The following is a 22,737-nucleotide window of genomic DNA, read 5'->3' on the forward strand; positions in this document are numbered from 1 at the left end:
CCCATCTAATGATTTCCAGTGCCTTCCTTTCAAGACTGCCCTAATCCTACCACTGTCTGGCTATTGTCATCACTTTCTTAGCAGTCAAATGAAGAGGATGTGCCAGAGCGTAGTAACTTGCTGGATTTGTAGGAAGTATCTCTGGCTGAGCAGGAAAAAAGGTTGTTGCTCTGAGCTCCTACCTAGTCATCTGCAGCGTATTTAGAGACTTGTTTGTTCCTTCCAGGTACTAATGCTTGCGGAGTGAACAATGGAGGCTGCACTCACCTCTGCTTTGCCAGGGCTTCTGACTTCATCTGCGCATGCCCGGATGAACCAGATGGGCGGCCCTGTTCTACTAGTGAGTTTACTGATGACTGTCACTTGGGTAGTAGCTTTCATAAGTGAGCCACTGCTTATGCTTATTGCAGTGGCAGTGGCAACCAGAGCATCTGAAGCTCTCCAGTGTATAAAAACTTATGCAGAGTCATATACTGGAAGGTGGCTGTGAGCAGTAGAGCCTTCTTCTGTCTTTCCTGCTGACAGACTGGGTTTGAGATGGGAAAGCTACTCATATAGGCCATTTTAGAAACTCTCTATAGCTTACCAGATTTGTTCATCTGTCCCACAAAGTTGGAGTCCTGCTTATTTTTCTCTGTTGTTCTAGTTCCTGGTGTGGTGCCCCCTGGTCCTGAACCCACCAGTGTAAGTGAGAGAAGTCAGACACCACCTGGCAGAGTAGGTACCTCAACAACCAAACCTCTCACATCTCTGGAAGCAGTGGAAGGAAAGTAAGTGCTCTTGTTCTCTTGGAATTGGGGCGTGAAAGTCACAGCTTGTGCAAGGTGCAACATGCAAGCCCCTTCTGGTTATCATCCAAATGCACCTCTTCCTAGCCAAAAGAGGCTATTCCAGCTCCAGACTTCACGTTCATAATGGGGAAAACCATTTTGACAAAGAATGCATAACTCTGTTGAGCTGGCAAGAAAGAGGTGCAGAGATCTTTCTGTCTGTTCTATTGAAACGTGTGTTTAGTCTGACTGTGCTGAAGTGTTAAAGTCCTCCCGAGACCATGTCATTCGTTTGGTTGATTTTTGAACTCTTAATTTTGAGAACTTATTTCTGAAAGGAGGAGAGAGGAGGCTGTTGCTTTAGTTCACTGAAACATCTGAGACCTGACCCAGACATCTGAGGAAGTGAAGTGGTTCTGCCCTGGCCACAAAGGGGTAGCTTGTTAGGGGCAGAACAGAACCTTTACAGCTCTAACATTTAAGTTACAATGCATGTAGTTAAGGGACTTTTTTCTGCTAATTCCCTACAGCCTGCTATTCCTACTGCCCAGCAAAAAAGTATGTTGTATAATATATGGCTGGGTTATTTACAAGGCAAAACTTCCACTTTATTGAGTATGATGTATTGAGTTAGAAAGTTCTTTGTGCTGACTCCAGGTTCTTCTGATTTTTGCTTCAGCACTGATGCTGAAATTTGTGTTCTGATGGATAGATATATGTATGCACCGGTGTACCTGAGAGGCGAATTTAGAACGACTCAGATATAAAGATATTGCAGACCTATAGTTGATATATACACACACACCCTCCTATATATATGTATATGGTCCTCTCTCCTCTGGATGCAGAAGGATACTGAAGAACAGAAAGGAAGGCTCCTGTTGTTGAGCTGGAAATGGAAGGGATATTAGTGCTAGCCTGTCCCATCTTGTCTTTTGATACCCTTGATACTGTTGATACTACTATCAGTAACTAACTGTCCTTGTGTCATTCAGCTGCTCTGACAAAGATGCTAGGCGAGGCTTGTGTACCCATGCCAACGAGGCAGTGTTGGCAACCATGGGTGAGTTTTTTTTCTTTAACTCTTCTCCACCAGGGTTGTTCCTCTAGATGTGCCCAGGCCTTCCTAGTCCATAATGTTTGAAACTCCAATTTCTGAAACTGAGCAGAGCAAAGCATGTCTGAGGATGAACGTCAGCCATACATGTTCATTAGCTCGTATGGGGACTTTTTCAAATGACACTTTGGTCTTTGGTCTGAAGAATAGTTCTGTTTTCTTTCTTCCTATGCCTCATCCATTGGACTCTTACCATTAATGATACTCTCTTTCACCTTCCCCTTCATGTTTAGTTGAGGATGGCTGACTGGAGTAATTGTTTCCCACTGCAGTAGTAACCTGCAGTAGGGGATCTAACTCATCCTTATTCAACCCCATTACAAAGATCTTGATGTTCCTTGGTTTGCTGGGGCCTGGGTGGGAGGAAGGGTTTGGTTTCATATGAAGCCAAACAAAACTCTCAGCTAAACCTTGATGTGCTGACATTTTGCTTCTGTATGGTGTAAAACCTCTGTATTAGGCGTTACACCGAGGTCAGTATTATTCAGTGGAAATTAAGGAGAGTGCATCAGTTACTGTTGCTGTTCACTTTCAGGAGAAGGACTGCATGTCAGCTACATTATTGGAGGTCTTCTCAGCATCTTGTTTATTTTGCTGCTTATTGCTGCTTTAATTGTATATAGGTAAGTGATCTTTTTTCCCCCTCTCCTGACCAATAGTAAAATCTAGGGTTGTAGGAGAAGGCGGCTCCTGAAAGCACTTCATCTTTCTTTATTGTCATTTACAATCCCTTTGTTCTCCAATGGAAGCAGTGTTTGACAGCTCTCTCCCTCTAGGCATAATAAGTCCAAGTTCACGGACCCTAGCCTGGGGAACCTAACCTACAGTAATCCTTCATATCGGACATCTACCCAGGAGGTGAAGATTGAAGCAATTCCCAAACCAACCATGTACAACCAGTTGTGCTATAAGAAAGAGGTAAGAGCTGCTACTAAGGACATGGGAGCCCAGATCAAGCTGCTGTTGAGTATTACAGGCCTTAGTATGTGAAAACACTGCAACTTGTCAGCATTTACTTCTAGGACACAGGACAGCTTCAGTGAATTGCTCAGGCTCCTATGGAGATCAACTAGCAGCACCTCTTCCCCAGTGAGCTGTAGTGAATTAGACCTGTCTTTAGCTCTCTGCTTCTTCCCTGCTCCCATAGTGTCTTGTATTTCATTTGCATTGGGTGCTGGCCCTTGAAATACAGGAGTCAAAGGGGATTGTGTTCCCTGGATACAGTCCCAGTTAGTGACTGTTGCACCAAGATTACTTTGGACAGTCAGCAGGGGAACCAGGCAGCCAGAAGGAGTTTGGTGACAAGAACGTGGCTCCTGGCTGTGCAGGGGTGGGATAGGGAGCATTTTAAAGGCCTGCGGAGGTCTGCCCTGTGTGCCACAGGATGGGAGAGGGTTTGATAGGATATCTTGCGGCACTTAGTTTTTCCTCTGTTTTCTCCTCAGAAGCTTTCTTATCACTCAGATAGCTTCTCATCTTCCCTCTTCTGATTTCCGTCCACATCCTCACGTCAGGTATCACTATTCTATGTGTTTGATCCTGCCTCCCTCACTCAAGCTCTGTTGTGTGGCTCAAGCACTGTCCCATACTAATTGCTCTTTCTTGTTTTTTTTCCTCCCTGCTTTTATGTCCTTAAACCAGCTCTACTGTCTGTCGAGAAAGTATAGGTCATTTTCTATGGCAGATCCTTTAGTCTTGGCTTTGGCTACTCATACTTAGCATGTGAGACTTGAAAAAGATAATTTCTGTAGAAATATTTATGAGATTTTGTTAGATCACTTAGTTCCTCTAGCTGGGATCACAGCAAGACTTACCCAGAGGGGAATGTTCCCTGGCTTTGTTTTTCAAAGGTACTATCCCATAGATTTCCCATACTTTCCTGCCATTTTAGCCTTATTTACTGAGGATATGCCAGGATTATTTATCTGGGAACCTAAATCTTTTCACCTTTTCTCTTAATTCTGCTGCTTCTAGATATACCCAGATGTATATTTTCCCTGCCCCCTTCACTGTCTCCTCAGGGATAGATCAGATGATCTAATGCTCCTTATTTGTCAGTGAGCCAAGTTAGACAGATTTCACTACTTTAATCTCAGTGTGGTCCCTTTAGCCTCTGATCATTTTCGTTGTTCCCCTGTAGTCTCCCTCCCCTGTATCACTGTGAGACACGGACTCAACAGTGATATTCCAGCTGCGCTTTCCTGAGAGGTGAATCTAGAATGATTCAGATATAAAGATATTGCAGACCTAGAATCGATTCCCTGCCTACTTTTACCATGAAGTCTTCTGGGTCTTCTTGCTTCCCATTTTGTTGGGTTTGTTTTTTTTTTTCTTACTTTTTATGCTCAGTGTTGTTCTTACTCCCTGCTGTCAGGGAATATATATATAGTTGAATTAGAAGAGCCAACTCATCCTCATTTGCCTTCCATGATTTGAAGGCTCCTGGAGTTTGGAATGAGAGCTCTTGCAGGGAGAATTTTCTGGGGATGGTGAAGAACTGAAGGAAAACTTAGTTTGGTTCTGCCATTGTGACAGTCAAAGCCAGTGACTGTTTACGTGGAGGTAAAGCCTTTTGTCTGCTTCTCTGTCTACGTTCCAGCTCTGCTTTGCTCTTTGCCGTATTTTTCCATAGATGTATTTTTTTTTTTTCATTCATGTGTCTGCCCCCTAGACTGGTCCTGACCACAGCTACACCAAGGAGAAGATCAAGATTGTGGAGGGGATATGCCTTTTATCCAGTGATGATTCCGAGTGGGATGACCTTAAGCAGATTCGGAGCTCCCGAGGAGGGATCCTCCGTGACCACGTCTGCATGAAGACAGACACGGTCTCTATCCAGGCTAGTTCTGGTTCACTGGATGACACCGAAACTGAGCAGCTGCTACAGGAAGAACAGTCTGAATGCAGCAGTGTTAACACAGCAGCAGCCACACCTGAACGGCGTGGCTCACTCCCAGACACAGGCTGGAAGCACCAACGCAAGCCCTCCACGGAGAGCGAGGTCTAAAGTACACGCGACTTTGGAAATGCTCGTACCCTCCCTAGCCTCTGCTCTGCACAAAAAAGACAGGACTCTGCCTGCTAGGCAAGGAAGGACTCCGAGACCAGCCTCCCTTGCGAGTGGCCCAGAGACTGTGACTGCCTTTCAGCAAGGAGCTTGGGCAGCTGTGCTGTTGTGGTTGGAGAGGGAGGATGGGTGGGTTGGAACCCAGAGACCCTTTGGCTCATTTTCACTGTCTGTGGTTTATTTATATGTTCCCTTTTCCTGGAAGCTGCCACATTAACCTTTGCAGTGACTCCTTTGGCCTGAATCTGGTTCAGATTCTGTGTTCTCTGGCAGCCTGCAAGTCCTGTGCCATCCAGCTCATGGTCAATGCCCATGAAGAGAGCGGAGCTGCCTCACTACTAGCTCCTGGTCACAGAAGTTCCCCTAGTCATTCCAGCACTAGCCACACCCTTTGAGGCTTTGTGTTGAGGCGTCTCTGACTTGAGAGAGGTCTTGGAATACATGGGGTATATTTTGGGGCTCAAGGGAACACTAACACAGCACCAGGTCACCTTTTATGGGCATAAAAGAGGGTAACCACAGTTGCCATGACTGGCTTCATGAGAGCATCACTGCTTACTTTCCCATCTGCTAGTAAAAACTTTAAGGAATTCTCAGATTGGAGCACTGTGTCTGTTGCTGGCAGTGGACACTGCTCTTGTTCTCCCGTTTCCTGTTAAGAGATGTTTCTACTCTGGAAAAACAAGAGTCAGCAAATGGTCCTTTCAGAACTGCTCCCTGTGGGGTCAGAGTGCTGTTCTTGAGAAGAGATTGGTATTGTTCTTAGCTCTACAGAGCTAATGGGAGGAAATGGATCTCAGCAAGACCTAAATTCTACTCTTGTCTTTGTATAACTGATATATAAAAAAAAAGAAAAAGAAAACTTGCTAAGTCCCCACCAGTCCCAATTCTGCAAGGTCCCAATTCTCTTGGCCTTTAGGATCTTAGATTACCGTAATGAGGGAAAAGAGAGAATTCCTAGGTCAAGTCTTTCCCAGGGGAATGCTCAGTGCTGACAGTTAGGAACTGCTTTACTACTAGGCTGAGCGCATTTGACCTAGAATAGGAGACAATAATCAGGGAGCTGTAAGGGTCATTTAAAATAGTTGTTTATCAGATAGAATTGCACTTTAAGCTCTTCTGTTACCACTAAATAGCTCTCCTTGCAAAGTCATTTTTCCCATCAGCTGCATGAGCTTCAGTTGTTCTCTGGCCTCCAAGGCCTTTACCCTCTGGCGGTGTAATCCTACCCTTGCAGTTACACCCCAGCAGCATCTGGAGCTGGGGCTTGCATGCTCACACGGGCTATTGCCACCTTTTCATGTTCTCTTGATTTCTCTTGTCATCTGTCTGTTCAGAGGGGGGAAAAAAGATAGAGGAAACATCTCTTGATGCTTCTTCAAAAATGAGATTTGTATGAACCCCTCAAGTCATATGGATACTATCATGGTAAAATATTGAATGTTAAGCCAGGTACTTGGAAGCAGAACTTCCCAGTGAAGAATTTCTCACAGCAAACTCTGTAACCTCTTTATCTCGAGGAGAGACATGAAGTACATTCCCACCCATGGCGTAAAGACAGCAAAGTATACACTAGGGGGGTATGGCTTAGAGGTGTGTTCATCTCCTGTGTGGTATTTTTCCAGCAGGTAAAAAAAAAAAAAAAAAAAAAAAAAAGGAAATACATCCTACTCTGCTCTAACCTTGTTCATATACTAACGGTTCTGCTACACCTGAAAAACATGACAGTTGCCAGCGGGTTGGCTGTACTTTTTTACAGCAGAGGTAGCTTTGCGGAGAGGGGAAGGCTGCAGGTTTGACCTGGCTAGGTGGCTTGAAACTGTCTATAGCTGCACCATTGGGCTGACTGGTGTATATTCCTGTGGAAAATGAACTGGACCTAAGGCTTGGAAATTTCCCTGTGTCAATGCGGGACTCTTCCCTACTCCCAGAGGGATATTTTTTTAATTAGATTGTTATTTAATTATTTATTTGATTGACTCCAGCCTGGGAAGCATTGTTTTTATTGGGCAGAGGCACTTTTGGATTGAGACGTGGACTCGACTGGGAAATGAGAAAGGAGTGTGTATCGCTGACATGGACCTTGCCTGTCTAAGCTGCCTCATGCAGGGACAACACCAGAGGGATGAAGCATAGGCAGAAGAATCAATTTGAACAGAAACCATGTGTGGGGGCATCAGAGCTGGGAGTGAGTGGGTGCATGAGGGAGGAAGGCTCTGACTTCTAGGAGAGCAGGGTTTCTTTGGATTTGGGGGAAAGGGAGCCTTGCCCCAGTAGCTTATGTGCACCAAAATCTGGAGGTGGGACAGGGGTGAAGGGAAACATCTACCCAGACCTGTCACTTGAGCTTCAGTCAGCCTGTCAAAATAATCGCTGTCCGAGTCGCAAGTGCAGAATGGAAAGGAAAACCCAGTCAGTCTTTTCAACAACTTCTGGTGCTTTTGATTTCCACCTTGGCAGATACTCTCTACTGCTTCTCAGGAGGGACCCTGCACACTCCAGGCTAAGAACCATTCATAACTGCTCTCTGCTCCCTTCCTCAAATGATTATGGCAAAAAGGAGCAACAAAATGTCCCACAGCCTCTCTTCTACCAGTGAGGTGGGCAGAGATGAGTTTCTTTTTCCTAGAGACAGCCCCAGTGAGAAGACCCTCGTTGCACTTAGGATGTTAAGAATGTAGAAAGGCCACTGGAGGATGATCTCTTGAGCACTGATTTACTATGTAAAAAAGCAAACCTCTCTCCTGTCTGTCCTGAGCTAACGTCAGTGATTTCCGTGTGTTCCTGTGTAATGGTTTTAACGTTACTCACTGGAGACATTGGACTTTCTGGAGTTATTTAACCACTGTGTTCAGTATTTTAGGGGTTGATGATAATTTAATATAAATTTAGCTTTTCTTAACCACTCTGCCTGGCTTTTGGTTGTGAATCATGCATGTTACTTGGACACTCCTTTGAAAGAGGAGCTCCCAGACTTGTTTGCACAGAACCTCAACTTTGCTTAATTTGAGAGGAGCGAGAAGGTAGGAATGGATCTGGGATAATCTGATAGTAACACACACTTCTTCTGCCACTGTGGCCTTGAATTGAGGGCCAAATATCCACACTCATGCACTTTTGCAAATTCCTGCGCACATATAATACCGCTCACCCCCCCGCCCTTGCTTTTTTTCCTTTTTGTTACCATTTCAACAGGACAACTGCAGAAGAGGATGTTCCTCTTTTTGGAAAGTATTAGGACTGTAGTTGTCTCAAGCCTCTGCCCAGTGGAAAATAAAGCTGTGAAGGAGAGCTAATTTTCTATCTGTAAGGGGTTTTATTCAAAATTCTGTTGCATTTTTTCTATAACGAAGAGATTAAATGGTGCAAATAATGAATGAAACATTCACTGTTAACTGACACTGCACTACTAGTGTTAATCTCGTAGCCCATTCTGATGAAAGAAGTACCAAAAGCATTTAAAACATTTTAGCGTTATTCCTCCTCATTTTACAGTTGAAGCACAGCACAGAAGTGATTTCACTGAGGTCACACACAAATATAAACACCTCCCTCTTTACAAATCGATGATGCTTATGCAGTGTGGTGGCATTGTAAGATGCAATTGTGCTGGTGGCCCTCCCCTGTCCCTTGTCTGCTGGTTACCCCTAAGAATTTTTCCTTCGCTTGCTTCAGCGGAGGTGAAGAAACAAAGGAGGGAAAACACAGTTCCTTTTTGTTGAACTCACTAATCATATTAAAAATATTAAAGGAGAGCGAGCCCATTACGCTATAACCGGCCATTCCCGACAGCTGAACACAGACAGCTCGGAGCTGCTTTGCTTGCGGAAGGGGACGGGTTCAGCTGCCCCAGGACGCCACCGGGGCCGGGCACTACGGACCCGCGGCCGCCCCACACCCTCACCGGGGCCGCGGCGGCCCGAGTCTCCCCGCAGGGGCGGGCGGGCGCAGCGGCCTCCTTCCCCGGCACGCCTCGGTGGCTGCCGAGCAGAGTGCGCAGGCCGCAGGGCCCGGGACAACGGCGCCGCCAGAGGCCGTCCCCGCCGCGGTGCGCTCTCCCCGCGGGCCAGTGGGCCCCGGCGGCCGCCTCCAGAGTGCGCGGAGTACGCGTTGTCGCTGCCGGATTCAAACGAACCAATAACGCGAGCGGCTGCGGGCGTGGGTGGGGCCGCTGCCGGCCAACGGGCGCTGAGGACACTGGGAGGTGCGGGCGGTTTTAGTGATTTCAAACACCGCCGAGGAGCGGCCGGACACTCGCCGCGCCCGACCCGCTGGGGCCCAGGTGAGAGTCGCCGTCACTGTCCCTTCTATGGTGGGCTCCCGGCCCCTTTCTCCGCGGCTCCCCGGGCCCGCGGGAGGGTGGAGTAGGCCTTCCCCCGCCGCTGGGCCTCAGCCTCCCTCACCTGGGGACTGGGCGGCGGCACGGTCCTGAGCGGCGCTGACATCCCTCCGCGGGAACGGCCCAGGCCCATGGGCTTCGCCTGGAGCTGCTGCCGGGGCTGAGGGGACTGTGGGGGCCACGACCGCTAACGGTGGGAGGCCGCGGCCTGTACCACGGCGCGCTGTGGAGGCTTAAGGGGCGCCGCTCGCCTAGGCCGCCCGCGGAGCGGGGGGTGTCGGCGCCGCGGGGAGCCGTGGCTCGGGCTGCTGCGCCGCGGTCGCCTCTTTCGTGTCATCACTGTGGGCCCAGGCGCGGTTGCGAGCTGCTGGGGCCTTGCCTGGGAGGCGGCCGGCAGGGTGGGCCCGGGGCCGGGCTCAGCCCTTTCCGAACGGCTCTCATCGGAAATACGGACCTGGCATCTTCTGTCCCCCCAGTGTGCGTTTCGGGGGGCGCTGCGTGTAGGATTCGTTTCCTCTCAAAAGTGACCGGAGCAAAATATTCCCTTAGGTGATTATAATCTTAAAGCAAAAGGTGTGAGCTCCCCTCCCATCTACAGCCCTGTTGTTGGGCGCAGGTGTTAGTCTTGGATCTCCAGGGTCCCTCACCAGGAGGTGCTTCCTTGTTGAATCTTCTCTAGTGTATGTGAAAAGGGTCTGGACAGAAATGTGAGTCTCGTTGTCCCGCCCCTCACTATTTTATTTGATTCTCTTTGTGAGTCAGTGTCTTGTGATTCTTCTTAAGATAGTAGCTTTCAGGTTGGTGTGTAGGGGTTTTCCTCGCGAATTTGGACCTCTGTCAGTGAGATACCCAAAGTGTTGTTTAGGAATGAAGCTGAGGAATGAAACTTCGGTGCAGCTGAAGCCGACCTGGGCTCTGTTCTAAAAATGAATGAATATGACTATAAAAATGAATATTATACGAATATAAAAATGAATGAATGAACTCATTCGCTACGATTTTCAAATTAATTTGTGTGGTGTATATCAGCTATCTAATTATGCTACATTTTTCCTTTTTTTGCTGATTTATTACTTTGTGTTTAGTGTTACATCTTCTAGTACTACCACTAAACTGCAGCGCTGTTAAAAGTAGCCGTCTGCAGATGAGAAAGGGATGAGTAGTTGTCAGGGTGTTAGGCTACCAGCTGTGGGAGATCTTCCTTATTTATTGCTTATGTATTGGAGAAAGCATTGCTATAGCTATAGACTTTTAATGAACGTATCTATTGGTTTGAAACTGTAAAGATGCATATTTCCAAATGCTGAGAATCTTAAATATCGAAGTATTCTAAAAGGTTACTCGTAGAAACCTATTATTAAAACTTTGCAATAGGGTCAAGTCAAAAAAGAAGAATAATTGGATGCAGGCTGCCCTTAGAGTTTTGATTCTTTGGTGTCCAATATCAGTTGATTGTGCAGAAATTAGAATTTGGTCTGAATTTCTTGCTTCAGGCTTGACCTTTCTTTAAACTTTGCTGTTTTGGTAGCTTCCCCTACATTTAAAACTTAGAGATGCATCTTCTTTCCCCCCCTCCCCCAAGAGTTGCAATAGGGTTAAACTTTTTAAGCAACATTGAGAGAGTGATATATCAAAGCAGAATCAACAAAAGAATGGCCTTAAAGTACAACAAACTAAATGCTAAATTTAGCTATAGATGCTAAATAAATCTTTGTAGATGTATTGAAGTTAATTCTCAAGAATGCATCGTTGGGAACATTAACTAGGGGGTCTGCTGTGGAAGAAAATACTTATGTGACACCTGCGCAAAAATAAATGAAGCTTGGATTTCAGAAGCATGGGAATTAGAGCAGTCAGGCTGCTTTAAATTTGTACTGATATGAGACTTCTCATTTGATGTTCTAATATAAAAATGTGAGTGCATGGTAATGGAATGTCATTCTTCACTTTGGAGCACATGTGGCTTGTATGTGGTGGGACTCCCCTTCCATGCTGGCTCGTGTCCTGGCCCTGATGGGGGCCACTTATGTAACCTGGGCCTCTGCTTCTGCAAACCTGGTCTGCCACGGTGCAGCTGATGTTCTCGTGCTGATGTCTGTTAAACCGGTAAGGCCTTGTTCCCATTTAATAGTCAGCCCAGAGAACCCGACTTCCAGTCTAATGTTAAAAGTTGTTCCTCTCTTGTGCATCACTGTGTGTTAGGTGATAAATTTACAGCTGAGATTCACTTGGCTTGTTGTAAGCTCTTTCAGTTGATCCTTTTTTCTTTTTTTCTTGCTACCCTGATTAATTGTGTCATCCGCAAACTGTAACACCTCTGTTCGCCCCTTTTTATAGATCACTTATGAACATCTTGAACAGTACATACAATTAGAAACTGCTCTGAATGTTTTGTGGAGTAGAGATAACTGTCTCTCAAGCTTAAGTATCTAATTTGGAAGATTTTGTTGTGTAGGACATATGACTTGAAGGACCCTCGAGAGATGTAAATATTGTAAACCTTCTAATTAGGGTTTTCAATATCATGGTCAGTGATCATCTGGTTCCCTTTTTTTTTTTTTCCCCTCTCCTATCCTCTGTTCCTTGGCACCAGTAGATGTCCTTTTCTGTTTTTTGAAAGAAATGTATAAACTTGCATTGATAATTTGTTTGTAAACTATTTAATGTAAATTGTGTGTGAAGTCTCTGCCAGAGTAGGATGGCATTAAAGCTGTTTGCACCTGTAACAGAATGGTTGGTTTCAAGACAACACAGTTTTAAGACGGATACGGTGTTGCTGATGCTTTGTTGTAGGCTGTTCCGGTGGCTCATCTTATAGGGGTGGAGTTCTAAAGTGTGACATGGGAAAAGCCTTGTACCCTTGTGTTTAAATTAAACATTGCCTTGCACTGGGCAGCGTTGCTGTGGCTTGTGTGAAGAAAGAGTCTCTTGGCCTGCGCAGTTGCGCGTTGTTTGGGGTTGTCTCTATGACAGCTCCGGGCCTGCGAATGTCAGACACTGAAAAGCAGAAGCCGTTGTGCACGTTTGTGCCTCCCTATTGCAGGGGGGAGGTTGAGATGGTAGAAGAAGTAACTTGGACGATTATTCAGCGGGGAGCGTGGCTGGTGCTGCAGCGCCTAGAAGAGGTGTCTTTCTTCAGCTATTCAAAAAGATGTCTGAAGAAACACAGCCTTGCAGGGCTTGATGCTCTTCTCAGGAGGAAGCCGTTGACACCCAGTTTCCACCATGCCAGCTTCCTGAATTGCTATTGTCACTTTAGAAAAGGCATCTCAAAATGTCAGGTGATGGGCTAGAGAGATTGCTGATGAATCAGCTCCGCCGGAGCACTGTCATTACACATCTTGCAGCAGAACATGAAATGTGATGATGATATGGTGCCAGGCTAATCATTCATTCCTCCTTCAGAAGGTACCATGTTTCTCGTCCTCCACAGAAGGCCTCATTCCTTCTGTTGCGTTTCAGAACTGCTCCCTTCTTCAATTAGGGATTGCTGGATGATGGTGGCCTGCGATAATGTCTGCTCCATGCTGGAATATGAGCGCAGCTACCTCCGTTACAAGAATAATTGTTCTGCCGGCTAGGGGTGTTCAGGGACATGACTCAGGAGAACTGCAGGCCTGGCGGGCCAAGCTGGTGACCGGCCACCGCGTCCCGGTGGCCCCTGCCTAGCCGCAGAGCAGCGGCCGGGGAGCGCCCGCTGCCGCCCGCGCACCGGCGGCGCGGGGGGATGCGTGTGCCCGGCCCCGCGGGGGAGGGAAGGCGGGCGGGCTCCTCGGCGGGGGAGGGCAGGGGGGTGCGGCGCGGCCGGGGCTGCCGTGGGGGGAGCGCGGCGGGGCCGGCCGCCCGGCTCTGCCCTGCCCTGCCCGCCTTTGTCTGGCCCCGGCGCGGGCCGGCTCCCGCCCAGGTGCGGCCGTGGCGCCCCGAGCCCCGCCCGTCGGCGGGGAGGGGCTTGGCTCGGCCCGGCCTGGCGGCTCCCCGCCCGCTGTCGCCGCGGAGCCGGCCCGGAGCTGTCAGGGTGAGTGTCCGGCGAGGCCCGGCGGAGCCGCGGCGGCGCTGGTGCGGCCTGGCCCAGCCCGGTCCGGTCCGGCCCTCGGGCGGGGGCGGCGGGTAGAGACAATGCCGGGTGGGCGGCCTGCTCCGCCGCTGCCGGCCCGCCGCTGCCCCGGCCGCGGCCTGCTGCCAGATACACGGTGCCGCCGCGGAACGGGAAACCTCCCCGGGCTGCGGCGTGCGGGGCTGATGGGGCCCTCGGCGGCCGGGGGAGGAGGGGAACGGGGACATCTGGGGCTGCGGGCGGGGAGCCAGTGGCGGAGCGTGGCGAAGTGGAGGGGTGCTCTTCTGGAAGGTGCTGGGCATGGCGGGGGCACTGCTAGGTCGGGGGATGGGGAGGGAGGGCCGTGCTGCCGTGTAGGAGGGGGCTTCCCGTGGAGAAGGAGGGGGCTAGCGGTCGGTCCTGGGGTATGATGTCTCCACGGGTGCTTTCCTCCATCAGCAGTTCAGGCCATCCTTTTAAAGAACGTTACAGAGCTTTTCCATGCCTGCGCTTTGTAAACACCTTGAAGGATGGAGGAGTTTGCAGCTAATAAGCACGGCCTTACTGACATCTTTTACTCCATCTGGCGACCCTTAGAATTATGTCAGCACACACAAACTTGCTCGTGGGTTGCCCTTTTCCCTCTTGCCCCCTCTGGTCTATAAGGCTGGCTTCACTCCAGGCTTACCCATGCAGTAAGAAATTGCTTTTGCTCTTAGCTGTAGCAGAAGGTCAGTTTATTTTGCGTTGTCTCTCGCTTTTAGGTGCATGAAAAAGAATGGCCTTAGTTACTTTTGGAGACCATGTATTAAAACATATTTTTCCAGAGAAATTAAGTATCTATCTCCCTTACCAGTAACTTGCCATTTGTGCTATTAAGATGTCACTGAGCTGAGTTAGGACATATGAGTTAGAGCAGGCAAGAGAGAATTTAATGCTGTTTATTCTTGAATGCCATTTCATTGCTGCTGAGGCAGTAGCTTCTCTCAGCTGCCATCTACTCCACAACCTCCAAAGCAATTCTTTTTTAGCATGCATTTTTCCTATTTCTTTTCTTTTTCATTATTCTGAAGTCCTGCTTTCATCAAGAGTCTGTGTATCTCGCAACTTCTAATTAATCTTTTAATTGAAAATGCCAACCTTTAAAACCTTAGGAAATTTTTATTGCTTAAGCAGCAAATAATCTTCTGTGGGTTTTTTTTTTAACCTCTTGTTCTTTTGTGTGTCATCAAAAGATGTGGACTGAAGCTGGAAAGCATGTTTACAGTCTGACTGAAAGTTCTTCTGACTGCTGCTTTTGCAGGTATCTGCAGTTTAGGATTGGTAGTTGGACTTCAAATTTCCTTTTGATTATGTGGAATTTACTAAAGTCATTGCATTATTTTACTGACCGATTAGGCTGTAGTTCTTAGATTTGTGTGTTTTTCAAAATACTTAGTGTGTCTAGGTGTTGTTTAAAAGAAAAAATGAACTATGTTATGATTACTTGAATTTTTCAACCTTTTTTCTGAGCTACCTTATATTGTATCTGATGGGAGGGTTTAGCTGGCAAATACCTAAAACATGCTAGCCTAAATTTCTAAGAAAGTGAAACTTCATTATTTCAGAGCCAAAGAGCAAATATGACCCAAAACTGCCATTAAACAAATACAAATTTTTCTGCTAGGAAAACTGTAGGCTGTACTGAGAAAGAACTGATTAGTTCTCTGTCAGTAGTGAGAAGTATAGTTTCATCTGAAATGTGATATACAGCTATATGCTCTCCAAGTATATGCCCTACTGTATGAGAACATTTCAAACATTTTTTTTTTTTTCTTTTAAAAAGGCCTGTCTTGCTTTCTTGGAACTTACTCTTTTGAGTAACGTTTCTGAGAAGCTTTCAAAATATCAAAATGCTTGATGCCGTTCTTGTGTAACGGTGATATTCAATAGATGGAAGTGAGTAAGGAGAAGTAGACACTCAGTATCAATAAACATCTGGTTTTGTTTAGCATAAAATTGCTTCCTAGTTTGCCATTGCACATTTTCTGTAAAAATGGTCTGGAAGCTGAAACCATGATAAAATATAGTGTTAGGTGATAAATGTATACCTCAAAGTAAAACACGTTTTAGGATGTTTACAATGAAAGGATTTTCTTTAGTGGTACCCCGTGAAGCTGTAAGGTTGATGCTATTCATCCCTCAAAATTGTATCAGAGAAAGCATTTATTTAGAAGCTGAGTAGGAGCTGTTCAGAGCAGTGCGTAGTTAATTCAAATGTTCATGTATGGACACTTTTCCATAATCTCTTAACGTGCTGATAAATTTGCTTCCTAAACTTACTTATATTCAGTGGGGAATTGTCACTTTTACATTTGAAATTCTTGCATTTCTGCTGCCTTGTAAATATTTTCTGCACTTGCTGCTTTTTCGTGGTCTCCCTTTGAAAGACATCCTTTTCTTTCCTGGATGGTCTTCATTTTCTCACTGCCCCATAATATAAGAACTTGTCCTGCCAAGAGCTGTCAGGGAGGATTTGTTATTCATCTCCATTGCAGATTCCTCAGCTGACTTGCTTTTGTAAATGTTGTATTGACCATGTTAATAACAAATCTTTCTCACAAAACTTATTTTTGGTGGTTCAGTCACTTCAGAGGTCTTGTTTTCTGTTTTCTACCAAAGTGAATATTGTTACTGAAAGATTTACATCTGTTTGTTCTGAGTTGTGGTAACAAGAAAGCTATGTAGGTCAAACACTTCATTGCTGCAAATTCACTAGTTATAACATAATTTAGCTGCATTATCGTATAATGAGGCTACTTGCTATTTGGGTGTTGAGAAGTAATGGCTGGAGGTTTGCATGTCTTTGCAGACAGAGAAGCTTTAAAAAAAACCCACCTTTTTGTCAAATGTGGGATATTCTATGAACATACAGAACCCAGTGACTTAATTGAAGGGAGAAACAACAGTTTTATTCTGGTAAATGCAAGACGTAGACAGTACAAGATCTTGGCATTAGGACAGGCGTGAGCAGTGATGAAGCTAGAAAGAAGGGATGTTTAAGAAGGAGCACTCCCTCTGTGACCATGGAATACTTTCTGATAAACTGTTTGTCCTAAAAGGAAAAGTTATTGGGGGGGGCAGGGAGAAAGTATAATGTTATCGCTATTTTTAGATACCAGATTCGGCACAGAAGGCAACTTAACCCATTTTTTAATTGAAGTAAGGATTGTAGATGTTACAACTAAAAATAGTAGAGGAAGTGACTTGACCACACTGAAAAAATGGGTGAGAAAATACACAGTTTCATGGTCGTCCGTCTCCCTTCACTGTGTCTGTCCCATCATTGTGTTCCCTATTCCCTCCACCACAGGTTGAGGACATTGTGATGTTGGGAAGGGAAATTTTAGATCCTTTTCTTCTAGATTCTGTAACTTACACTAGGGTGTGCAAGCAAGAGGTCATGCTTTGTAGCAATGAACTGCTGGATATGTGTAAGCGTAAAAGCATTTGTAAATCAGTATCAGCCTTGCAATGGACAATATTTTTTTTAATAGAGTTGCTCCTGACTTTAGGGTTTGAACTGATTTTAGGACTGTAGTAAGGTAGTCACTGTCCTACAATAAAATTTTCCTTGGCAGAATAGATTTCTGCAGAGAAATAAATGTTTCTTTTTATTGTTGAATTAGGAAGCTCATGCTGCTGAGTTTTCTAAATGACCAGAACGTAGATGGGGGTCTATCTTGGTACAGGTGTCAAACCCCTTTATTCTGGTGTTTCTGCTGCTGGCAGGTGCATTAGTGCTTTACTTATTTTTCTGTTTTCTTTGTGAATAACTATTGTCCTTTCATTGGTTCCTTACGTTTTTCTCAACAAAATAATATATACAGGTAATGGCTTGAATTATCTCCAAGTTTCCGAGCGAGATTTGGAAGTGACTTACGTAGCTTCCTCTTAAGTTTATTCTGCTTATTCTTGGCAAAGGCATGTGTGAGTTTGAGAGGAGACTACTAGATCTATTTGTCTTCCACATCCACGCTGGGAAGTACTCCGTTATTTCTGTACTGGTACGTTAAGATGAAGGTATTCATAAAGCAAACACAGCTTATACTGGCAAAGCTGTGTCTTTCCTGATGGTGCTGATGTTAAACTCTCAGTAGACTGAAGGAAGGGATAAGACAACAAATGAGGGGTTTGGGCAGAGAAAAAGAAAGCAGTGGAGTTTCAGAAGAGTTTAAACAGGTGAAAGTGGCCTGTATTGCAAAAAGCTGGTAGGACTTTGATGCAAAAAGATGTAGTAACTCGCTTGCCCTGTTGACCTCTTATGATTGTATGGTTTTGGTATGGCATTTCAAAACTTGAGTTTTATTTTTATTGTAACTTTTAAGTCAGAGTACCATTTTTTGTCAATTCCAGACATGGAGGGATGGTGTGACTAGTATTTAACCCAGAGCTTTTTTTTTTTAATAAGTTGCACATTTTAAAAGATAGTGTACCAGAATTAATGGTTTGCTAGAATGGGCTTTAGGTAGCCTTGCTTCTGTGTACTTCGTTTCTTACATAATGAGCAGAGTGATCCCTTCATTCTCAATGGTTTATAGTTCTAGGGGTTAATTAAGTCCTCATCTTTGGCCCTCTTAATGATTTTTTTTCATTTAATTTTTTTTTTAATTTTCTGAAAAAGCAAACTTCTCAGTACCACTGTGCAACTGTGCTGGTGTCACGGAAAAGTTCCCACATCACTGTTAGTGAAATGAGAAAGACAAACCATAATAACACTTGAATAGGTTTGTTTATATGTGTAGCCAACTTCTGTCCTGACATTGACTTTCACTATCTTGCCATTGGGTAAATCAGTAGGTTTATGCAATTGTAGGGAGACCAGTATTAACATCCATAGGAACTTATAAATATTTAAGGTAAGTTTAAGGTAGTTCAGTGTGGGTGTGTTGTTGGTAGCTGGTATGGGTTTGTTTTGTTTTTTTAAATTATTTGGGGTATGGGTTGTTCTTTTCTCAAGTATCTTCTAGCTAATCGAATAAGGCAGAAAAAAAGATTGTTTTTACTGTAGCCTGTTGCTAACCTAATTTTGCTGTCCAAGTTAGCTGTATGTTAGCATCGTGTGGCTGACAGAAGGCTGTGGAGAACTTGCTTATATTAACTTACACCAGTGAAATTACGCTCCTGATTCGAGGGGTTAATTTTCTGCAGAGAACCTCTGTACATTAGGTGAAATGCTTTGTAGGTTAAAGTATGCAGTTTTGCTGGCATAGGCTGAGCTTGTGTTAGGAGTATTCTGCTAGTATGGTGTATTTATATGCCTCTAGTGATAAGTTGTTGTATATGCTGGCCAGTTTTTAGGGTTTTGGTCATCTTTGTCTATGCATTTGAACTGGTATGCTGGAATGTGTTACTCCTCCTCAGGTTTGATCTTGTTTGTTTGTACAAATAATGGTGGGAGCTCTCTTGCTGCTGCTATTTTAATTTTGCTGATCTCCCCGCATGAGGCATTATTCTCTTGTTATTCTCTGAGGTTAGGTTAGTTGTACAATGTATCTGAGGTGGCCACTGAGCCTAAGGTCTTATCTCTCATACCCTAATGCTCAGTATCTGTATTTTAATAAAAAGGAAAGGGTGGGGGGAAAGGAGGAAAACACTTAGGAACTTGAACGAGTAAGGATTTGAGCCCTACATGTGGTAAGAAATTGATCTCTTGATGCCAGTTGCTGATGCAAGCTACATTAGAATTAGGGCATAAAGTGGCCAGCTTGCAAAAATGGGTTCTGTTCTTCTTGCAGTACTGTTCATTTCAGTTGCGTTGTTTGTAAAGCTGGTAAAATGGCTGTCCTTACACGAGCACCGGATTATTTTTTGACACTGATTCATGGCACCTGTTGCCAAAAGCATGTGTCAGTAAAAGTCAGTTTTCTAGTGTTGATGTGTACTCATTTCGTCTCAGCGCCTTAATCATAGTACATTCTTCCTCAAGCTTAGATGAGGTTATATTTTGCATGCCTTGTCTGCTTACTGAAACTTTCACAGACTGAGACTTCTAGTGTTTGAAATATTACAAATTGCACTCCTCTCTAATCTTTAATGGTTTCTGGTAGCCTTCCAGGGCAAACAGAATAGTGGTCTGGTCTTAGCAATGTATATCTAAATATAATTACAAGCATGTGAGAGTGAGTTGCACATTAGCAGTAGATTTGCTACAGAACTGTCTTTGTTTTGTTGTTTTTTTTAAGTAGAAGTATGTTGTGTGTAGCACCTTACATATATTTTCCTATGTTCTAACTTGTCTCTATCTTCACAGGAGTAACTGTAATTATAGAGAGAACCTGAGTTACAATGGGGGACGACAGTGAGTGGATGAAACTGCCCATTGACCAGAAATGTGAACACAAGGTAGGAGATCTTGTCTTTGGGTTTGGCTTGCTGTATATGTCTGCTGCAGTGATTCTGTGGTACTCCCCTATCTAGGTACACCATAGTTAAGTAATCTTGACAGCTGCACAGCATGCGGATAACAGGTCTGAAACAGCATCAGTTCTATCCAACTTAAAGGCTTAATAACATTTATTGAGCAGAATTTAGTAGTATGATAATCTGTATGGCGTAAGCTTGTGCACTGAAAGATCAGTGCCCTCATTCATGTGAAGAAATTACTCATCTGTAGCTGAAACTATTGTTGGCCTCCCACCTACTCATCAGTGATTGTTAGAGCTTATGAAGAGCAGTGGGAAAGGCTGGCATCTCTCTAGCCAGATCATTCTTGGCAGGAGAAGAATAAGTATTTTGTCCTGCTGCATGTTATTCATATAGTCATTGAAGAGAAATCTTGCACGTGCCAGTTTACTCTGCACAATTTCAACTATGATTGAAGAATTTTTCGAAATTGGTGATTTAAGATTGTATTAGCACAATATTTAAATGTCTGATTTCTGCTTTCAGCTGTGGAAAGCTAGATTAAATGGTTATGAAGAAGCCCTTAAGCTCTTCCAGAAGATAGACGATGAAAAGAGCCCTGAATGGTCCAAGTATCTTGGATTGATAAAAAAATTTGTGACAGACTCCAATGCAGTGGCTCAGTTGAAAGGTCTGGAAGCGGCGCTTGCTTACGTTGAAAATGCTCACGTAGCTGGGAAGTAAGTATCCTTTTCTTGCTATTAGTAGGCTTTTATGACAGTTTAATGTGGCCCCTCACAGTTCTGGTCTTTGCTGTTGAGAGCAGAGCTTGCTTTCTGATTCAGAGAATTTGCTGAATGGTAGACTTCCCTTATAGATGGCCTCCATGTGCATATTAACTTGTCAGAAATTGCTTACAATGTTCAAAGAAACTTTTAAAGGCAGTAGTAAAGATTCCTGAAATGGTAGAGAAAGGGAATCAGTAATTTGGTGGTGTAGGTGCTGTGAACTGGAATCCCTGTTCTTGTTTGACTGAAACAGTCTGTACGTACAGGGAGCCTTTTTAGGACATATTAGTGTAATTCATTCATGAAATAAAATGTTGTTATGTTTGTGCGGTGTTGCATCCAACTTAACCAATATGAATCTTCATATCTGCCAGTTTCTTTACATGTTTGTTAGTATTTCGCTGTAGTCTAGCCCATGAAATAGCCTGTACTCCCAAGGGTGAAATAAAAACAACTAATTGGCCAAGTCTGTGCTTTGGTGCACTGACTTTGTGACCTGATTAAATGAATAAATCTTATTTAAAAAAAAAAAAAAAAAAAACAACACACCACAAATAAACAAACTCAAGGCTTTGTTTAAAAACTTAACAACCTTCCAAACCCCTTGATTTGGTTGATTGGAAGCTTTGAAATAGATAGTGTGCTGTGATTATGTGCCATTGCCATATGTTAGCTAACTAACGTATGGAATTCCAGGAAATGGCATTTATTTGTGGACCTTAACTAATGTATGTTAATGAATGCACTTTTGAGAAAATGTCTACTAGTCACTGTCTGGTATAGTTCAGCATTAGGAACAAGTAACTAGCATTCAATCTGCGGGAGTTGTTTTGAATAAACTAGAGGTTGCAATTGCCTCTTACAAAAAAATTACCTTCAGAGTTAACTTAAATTTTAGTCCCTGTTGTATGAGGACTTGCTGAGTTTTAATCCATGTTTTGTGTGTGTTGTGTGTGCTTTTTTGATAATGGTGTGGAAGACCTGCTTCACTTAATGTTCCAAAAATAACATTCTCTCTTCTTTCAGGACAACAGGAGAAGTAGCATCTGGAGTTGTAAATAAAGTGTTCAATCAGCCAAAAGCCAGAGCAAAAGAGCTGGGTCTAGATATATGTCTAATGTATATAGAAATTGAAAAAGGTGAGGCAGTACAAGAAGAATTACTAAAGGGTCTGGACAACAAAAACCCGAAAATCATAGTAGCATGTATAGAAACACTGAGGAAAGCACTAAGGTAAGCTTTTAGTTTTTAGTTTGTGGTTTGTTCCCTGCCGCCCCCTCACCCCAGCAGTATATAGAGTCTAATTTGTTGCTTGAGTCTTTTTAGCAGGCCCTTGTTATTGTTGAATAGGATGTATCTTAACTGAACTGATATTTTTTGACAACAACAGTTGAGAGCATCATGGGATTTGTTAGATGTGAGGCAAGTCTTTGTTGTATGAGCCTCATCTGGATCACTTTCATTCATGGCAACTGTTTACCAGACTTCCATTTTCACAATGGACCTCTGAAAGAAGAGCTGGCTTAGGTTGTCTTGTTCCAGTCTGTGGAGCTTCTCTTCTGAATAGCAGAAGTAAACTCACTGATAGGAAAACTAAAATGTAGTCTTTATTAAAATAACCTTTTTTTAAAAAAAAAAAAAATCCACTGTTTTCCTCACTGATGTGAGCATCTTTAATTGGGCACACTGTGTGTGTTTTTGGAAGAAAGGAAAAAGAAAGAAACCTCAGTGCACAGTAAGCTTCCATTGTCCGTATGATAATTTCTTTATTAAAAAGAAAAGCTGATAATGGTCCCTAAAAATCAAATCCACTTTAATTAAGATGAGGTAGGTGGTTTCAAGCTTATATTTATTTTTTTTCTTCCACTTCAAGTATGTTTGCTGTCTTCGTGAGTTGGGTGAAAAATAATGGGGTTTTATCAAATTCTTATACTTCGTATATATATAATTCACTGTATCTTAAATTTATTTTTTTTTTTAAAAGGAAACAGATAACTTCAGTATTAATGGGCAGGATACTTTTTTCCTGAGATCATGTGACAATTGTATAATATAGATGGAGATTGTCTTAGGTATTTTTTAGAGAACTTGCTGAAGCATATATGTAGATAATCCTTGTTAACCTAATTGTTTCAGGCTTCTGTAATAGAAGTCAAAATAAAGCATTGGGTTTAGCACATTACCTGTGCTGCTACTGCGTGACACTACTGTCCTACATTTAGAATGTATTTTAGCTATT

At 44.1% G+C, this 22,737-nt stretch overlaps 2 protein-coding genes across 10 annotated transcripts in view; both read left to right on the forward strand.

The window, feature by feature from the left end:
• Positions 1 to 8,324, forward strand: part of LRP4 (LDL receptor related protein 4) — an 83,444-nt gene extending 75,120 nt beyond the window's left edge. For 2 of the 3 annotated variants that reach the window (XM_074584453.1, XM_074584454.1), the window contains exons 33-38: positions 227 to 340; positions 647 to 770; positions 1,766 to 1,833; positions 2,423 to 2,510; positions 2,664 to 2,805; positions 4,559 to 8,324. In XM_074584453.1, coding sequence (XP_074440554.1) covers positions 227 to 340; positions 647 to 770; positions 1,766 to 1,833; positions 2,423 to 2,510; positions 2,664 to 2,805; positions 4,559 to 4,894 — 872 coding nt within the window. In that variant the 3' untranslated portion in view covers positions 4,895 to 8,324. Of the gene's footprint in view, positions 1 to 226; positions 341 to 646; positions 771 to 1,765; positions 1,834 to 2,422; positions 2,511 to 2,663; positions 2,806 to 3,332; positions 3,402 to 4,558 lie in introns of all 3 variants that reach the window. The other variant, XM_074584455.1, reaches the window with a different exon arrangement.
• A 796-nt stretch (positions 8,325 to 9,120) lies between these two features.
• The window catches only part of CKAP5 (cytoskeleton associated protein 5), a 52,854-nt gene continuing 39,237 nt past the window's right edge, over positions 9,121 to 22,737 (forward strand). For 5 of the 7 annotated variants that reach the window (XM_074584457.1, XM_074584458.1, XM_074584459.1 and 2 more), the window contains exons 1-4: positions 9,121 to 9,236; positions 19,619 to 19,710; positions 20,257 to 20,450; positions 21,525 to 21,731. In XM_074584457.1, coding sequence (XP_074440558.1) covers positions 19,654 to 19,710; positions 20,257 to 20,450; positions 21,525 to 21,731 — 458 coding nt within the window. In that variant the 5' untranslated portion in view covers positions 9,121 to 9,236; positions 19,619 to 19,653. Of the gene's footprint in view, positions 9,237 to 13,174; positions 13,309 to 19,618; positions 19,711 to 20,256; positions 20,451 to 21,524; positions 21,732 to 22,737 lie in introns of those variants that run through there. The other 2 variants (XM_074584456.1, XM_074584461.1) reach the window with 1 other exon arrangement.

Source organism: Larus michahellis, chromosome 4 (assembly GCF_964199755.1).
Source record: "Larus michahellis chromosome 4, bLarMic1.1, whole genome shotgun sequence".
Classification (NCBI taxonomy): Eukaryota; Metazoa; Chordata; class Aves; order Charadriiformes; family Laridae; genus Larus; species Larus michahellis.